The sequence below is a fragment of the Prosopis cineraria genome, unplaced genomic scaffold (genome assembly GCF_029017545.1).
Source record: "Prosopis cineraria cultivar Desert tree isolate PC_DT_omini unplaced genomic scaffold, ASM2901754v1 PC4, whole genome shotgun sequence".
NCBI classification, from domain to species: Eukaryota; Viridiplantae; Streptophyta; class Magnoliopsida; order Fabales; family Fabaceae; genus Prosopis; species Prosopis cineraria.
The window spans coordinates 9204437-9210341 of NW_026555335.1; the positions used below are offsets into that span (position 1 = coordinate 9204437).

Sequence of the window (5905 nt, forward strand, 5' to 3'; positions counted from 1 at the left end):
ACGACAGAGGGTGTTTTAGTCTTTTTCCTAATTCTTTTCCGGAGGCTAAATCTAACTGAACTTGTTCCTTAACTCACTTATTAAACATCTTCTAGTAAGTTGAAATAATTAAATGAACGTAACATTAACTTTTTCCCCGTTCAATTTTTAAGGAAGTGTAGTAGTTAGAATAATAACAAATTTCAGGGAGATTATTTTCGTTGATATCTGCGATGTTTGGCGCGTACACAAGCAAACCAACAAACTGTCAGACCAATAAGAGAAGTCTCAAAGTGAGGCATCGGAGGAGAGATCGAAGATTAACGCTTTGAAACTGAAAGGAAGTGAGAGAGACTAGAGAGAGAAGGAGACGAAAACTAGTAGCAGAGACGCTGTCGTTCTCTCTCTCTCTCTCTCTCTGCGTGCTTGTGACTGTGCGTGTGAGAGTTCAAAACAGCCAGACAATCCAACCCGTTTCTCTATCTGAGACGCCCCCATTTGATCGGAGCCCCTCATTCTCTGTGCCAAATTACTGTGTAGTTGGCTCCCGTCCCGTTTGGTCTGGTCCGTACAATGGAACGGTACGGCCGGGCTAGCGGCGAGTCGCAGTCCGATCCATCGCTGGAATGGACTGGAACCGGAGGCGAAACGGGTCTTGAAGGTCGGTGGGTCTGCCTCTGCATTCTGAATTTATTTCCTTGTTTGACAGGATTTCGGGTTCTGCTATGGTGATTTGTGGTTTTAGCAGAATGTGGTTTGTAATATACTGAGTTTGATCTTGATTTCACAAATGCAGAATCTGTGAGGCAATTGGGATTGGTTGGTGGGGAATCGTATCCACAACGGCCCGATGAGGCTGATTGTAACTACTATTTGAAGACAGGGTTTTGTGGGTATGGCTCGCGGTGTCGGTTCAATCATCCCCCTGACCGTGGCCCGGTAAGTTTGTTGTAGTTGATTACCGGACGACTTTTAATATTAAAGGACATCTTTGGTTTTTGATGTGATCGTTCGCTTCAGTTTGGTTTGATATTTGTTATGACTCATGAGCGGAACGTAAGATTTGAGTTCACAACATCTTAAAGGTTTTCATTGCTGGGGTTGCCTTCGGGCTATGGCTTTTCAAGATACTGTTAGGATCATTACAAAATCAACTAAATTTACTCAACTGAGACTAAAATGTTTGCATTTGACAATCTGGCTGGACCTTTCATAATTTGGTGATAACTGATATATATCTATGTCTTGTTTAGGTTTTTGGAGCTTCGAGGACTGGCATGGAGTATCCAGAGCGAGTAGGCCAGCCTGTATGTCAGGTACTCGATCTGGTTCTGCCTATATATGCTCTGGGAGAACATTATACATGATTGCTTTTGACATTGTCATTCATATTGGTCATACAAAATTTGATACTCAGCAGTCATTTGTATATCCTAAGGGGGGAGTAAAGTTTAGCTATACTTTGCCTAGTCTGTCTTCAAAATTGATCGCTGGCCTTTAGTATTAATTAAATCTACTTACTAAAAATGCAGTATTATATGAGGACAGGATCTTGCAAATTCGGTGCTTCATGTAAGTACCACCATCCTAGGCAGGGAGGAGGCGTTGCTCTTGTATCACTTAATTGTTATGGATACCCATTTCGACCGGTTTGTACAACATTATATTCACCACATACTGTTTCTATCTTTTAAATATTGGATTGATATTTTCTAACCATGGCAAGAGTTTGTCCCAAACTTACATTTTACTAATACAGGATGAGAAAGAGTGTTCGTATTATGTGAAAACAGGACAATGCAAGTTTGGTGCAACTTGTAAATTCCATCATCCACAGCCTGCTGGTGTTCAAGTTCCTGCACCTCTATCAGTTCCCCAAGTCTCTTCTCTACCTGTCCGAGTACCTTCATCGTTCTATCCAACTGTGCAGCCTCCATCTGGTCCTTCATCACAACAATATGGTGTAATGGTTGCAAGACCACCTCTACTACCAGGGTCATTAGTCCAAAGTCCTTATGGGCCTGTGGTAATGTCCCATGTCCCTTTTTCAGGTTGGAATCCTTATCAGGTGGGTCAAACTTTTCCTCTGACAGCTTCAGCAAATTACAAGTGCATTTGTTTATGTTTTTAAGCTCTTGACACAGGCTCCTACAAGCCCTGCAATTCCATCTAGTACTCCATCAAATGTTGGTTCAACACACCTTTATGGGAATACTCAGCTACCTTCATCAGCACCTGCCTATACTTCACCTTATCAACCTGCAGGTTCCGCATTTGGTCCCTCAAACACTAGTCAGAGAGAACAACATTCATTACCAGAAAGACCAGGTCAGCCAGAATGTCAGCATTACATGAGAACGGGAGAGTGTAGATTTGGTCCTTCCTGTAGGTATCATCATCCACCTGAATTGGTTGTACCAAATGTCAATGTGGTCCTTAGTCCTGAGGGTCTTCCTCTGCGCCCGGTAACTACTGTCCCTCAATTCCTTTTCCATGATGCCTCATGTTGGATTATGAATTTAATTTTCTGCCTTTTCTATCAATCTGGGTAAAACTTTTTCATTGTCCAATAACCAGTGATGAAAATTTTTATGCAATTTTTTTCCGTGGGAAATTTATGTGCAATTTTGATACATACAAAATTGACTTTTTATTGTTGCAACATGTTATATGGTTTCTTTATGCAAGATTTGAAGTTTGCTCCACAGATATACTATTTTTGGTTTTTAAACTCTAGTCATTGACAACAAACTAGAGTAGAATTCCACTTGGTTGCTATCCCTTGTTCTTGAGCTGTGATTTAACCTCAGATGTGTTTTTATCGATATTCAAGTGTATTTTCTTAGAAACTGAGGTCCAATTTTCCCAAAGGGGCAAGTTCTACCAGTACATTCCTCTTTGAAACCCTCCATTGTTGATAGATACCCTGACTTGGATGAACCATGAAAGCCTGAAACTTTCTGTAAATATTTTTTAATGTGGCAACTCATAAGATAATACTGAGTTATGGCATTGAGACACAGATCATTGAATGGTGCTCCGTCGCACTTTGTTGCCGCACTAGATTTCAATTGAGTTCTTCTACACCACTGCTGGGGAATTGGGGAATTCCTTCATTAATGTATTAACTGTGAAGGGATACTCTTATACCTTCATGAAAGCTTCTGACAACCATTTCTTACATGTTTCTTGTTCTCTTGGGGGTCAATTAATTATTTCTTCTTATTCTTGACCTTCAATTAATTACAAATCTTCATATTTTTTGCTATTACTTTCTGCTAAACTATAGAGATTCTTTCCTATATTTATCATAGGGATTCTGCTCCTCTAAAGTGCAAGGTGCGTTTAAGAAAATAAAAGTGTAGGCAGGTTACCATTGATGAGATAATCTAAAGAGCAAACAACCTTTCTCTTTTGTTCAAACATAATATAGTTTCTCTCAGTAGTTGGCCTTCATAAAATTGCATTAAGCTTTGCATATGATTCCTATTGATAACGGGGTAAAAATCCTATACCCCCTCTCGTGTCTTTATGTAATGGTATGATCAAATCATACTTCTGATGATTTCATGCTGATGTGTCACTAAACTTTAGACTGTAAATGTCATGCACATGTCAAGTTCTTGCATGCTCATTGTCAGAAATATTTACATGACAGGCCTAAACACAAAATGTGTAATCCTTTAATATATAAGCCAACATACAGAGTATCTGCTTTTAGATATAATTATCACTTACATGAGTATATAACTGGTCATTAAAATTTTTGAAATTTGTGTTCTCTGCAGTATAATATACTGCACTGTTTTTGCAAATTGTAACGGCCTTCTGATTTCTATTCAGGAGTTCTAAAAATTGTAGGGGATCTGAATTGATTGGTTTTCTATTTCCAAAGTGAGATTTTTCAGTGTCTTTGGACCAAAATAGGGCTGTCTCAAGCCTTATTTGTCAACATTTCAATCTGCAGATTATTTTGGCTTTTTAGCAAACTGCTTACTTGACAGTTGATGTGTGGACTTATCTTGGCTTTAAGAATGTATTTAAGAACATTATGATGATAATTTTATTCTGGAATTTGTTTGAGTCTTTCTTATGAATGTCGTCTTCTGAGTCCTCTCTTTTTGTTGGGGACTTGTTTGTATTCAATTGTCTCAGACAAGCTTTTGGATTCCTCACACTGGGTTATATTTCCTTATGTTATATTTGAACTTTCTGTTCTTTGGTTTTAATTTCAAGAGTGTTGTGACTCAATGACAGTCTTTACTAGATTTAAGATAATGTGCTCTATGACAACTTATCCTTGACAATTGGTAGAATTAACTAATATAAAGCATGTATCTAGGAGCAAGTAATTGAGGTTCATTTAGGTGAGTGAAAGAAGCTGAATTGGTAGAATTAACTACGGAAATGCTAATAAATAAAATTTTACAAGGCTGAATCTGAGCCTGTTGAAATGCAAACATAGTTGATTAGTTGAATAAAAAACTGTGCCCCGTTTTACTTTTTGGGAGGCTAGGATGAGGTATGAGTCTTAATATCCTTAACAGTCTAGACTCAGCTGTTTCATTTTCCCTTGCAGACTGTCAGAGTCTAAGCTGATTTTGTCTCAAATTGCACAGGTGCTTTACTTCTGTTTAATTTTTTCCCTAGTGTTAGAGTCTGCTCTCATACGGCATATAGTAGAAAGTTCTTTTGTGAAAAGAATAGAAAGTTATATCATGCAATGCCCTTAAGGTTTGTGACTAAAGTTATATCTGTATAAATTATTCATTTGGTTGCTTTATTAATTACTTGCATAGCCTTCCATCTCATGTCAGTGTTTTGATAATCAGGGTGCACCGCCTTGCACTCACTATGTGCAGCGAGGAGTATGCAAGTTTGGTCCTGCATGCAGGTTTGATCATTCTATGGGAACATTGACTTACAGTCCATCTGCTTCTTCTCTTGTTAATATGCCAGTTGTATCCATTCCTGTGGGTTCTTCCATCAGTACTCGTCCTCCATCGTCCTCATCATCAGAGTTGCAGCCTGAACGTAACCCTGGTTCTAGCCGGGAGCCTGGATCATTCAGAATTTCTTCTTCAATGAGCACAGCCACTGGATCAGTTGGCTTGGCTTTGTCAACTAGTGGAAACGTTTCTGAATCAAGTGCTCAAACATCCGCCCAAAGTTCTGTTCCGGTAGCAACTACGACTATCACAACAACCAGCACTGTCTCTCATGCCCCAAGCTAAGCAATGTGAATGCATACCTCCTTTTTATTCCTTTTTATCTCAATTCTTAAAGGAGACATCGTCCTTCTAGGGACTCCTCAAACAGGTTTTGTTTTTCAGTTATCCCTGTTCCCCAGGTCTAGAACACATTAGTGCCTATTATCTTTGGGTTGATAATCTCAGTCTTTTCATGGCCATCCAATTGATCTTGAATAAACCGTGGCCAACCTTGAGAAACTGCATCCATATCTCCAGTTTCTGGAGTTTTTTGCATCCACATCTCCAGTTTCTGGAGTTTTTTGAGCTTATTTATGCTTCAGTTTTCTTTGTCATGAGAGAATTCTGCTCACACTCTCATTGATCATGTGTTTATGTTTCTTCCCCTCAACCCTTCCTTCGAAACACCAAATCTTTTTCACTTTGAGAACTTTTCTTTCCGAATTTTTCTTGGAAGTGGAAGAAGGTTCTGTTGAGTATTGTTCCCATATTTTTGTCTTCGTTTTGGGTGAAGAAATTATGATCAGGACTCAGGAGACAGCAATGAGATGAGGCCTCACGTTGCTATTTTATGCAGGTGCACAGTGATGTGATGTAGAGTGAAATGCTTTATTTGGGATTTAAATTATTTCAAAGTGCAAATATAAGGGAAAGTAAGAAACGCACTTGAACTGACACGTTTGAATCTAATAAATTTTGCTCTCCCCTTGTTATCA

At 38.9% G+C, this 5905-nt stretch overlaps 1 protein-coding gene across 2 annotated transcripts; it reads left to right on the top strand.

Moving 5' to 3' along the window:
- Nucleotides 1-230: 230 nt before the first annotated feature.
- Nucleotides 231-5905, top strand: LOC129307703 (zinc finger CCCH domain-containing protein 34-like). 2 transcript variants are annotated; one of them, XM_054948565.1, is made up of 8 exons: nt 231-640; nt 776-918; nt 1233-1295; nt 1512-1628; nt 1739-2047; nt 2124-2444; nt 4559-4598; nt 4812-4948. In XM_054948565.1, exons 1-7 carry the CDS (start codon nt 553-555, stop codon nt 4571-4573), a joined length of 1056 nt encoding a protein of 351 aa, XP_054804540.1. In that variant the 5' UTR covers nt 231-552; the 3' UTR covers nt 4574-4598; nt 4812-4948. The 2 variants fall into 2 exon arrangements, with proteins under 2 accessions (XP_054804540.1, XP_054804539.1); XM_054948564.1 differs by lacking the exon at nt 4559-4598 and having other exon boundaries at nt 235-640; nt 4812-5905.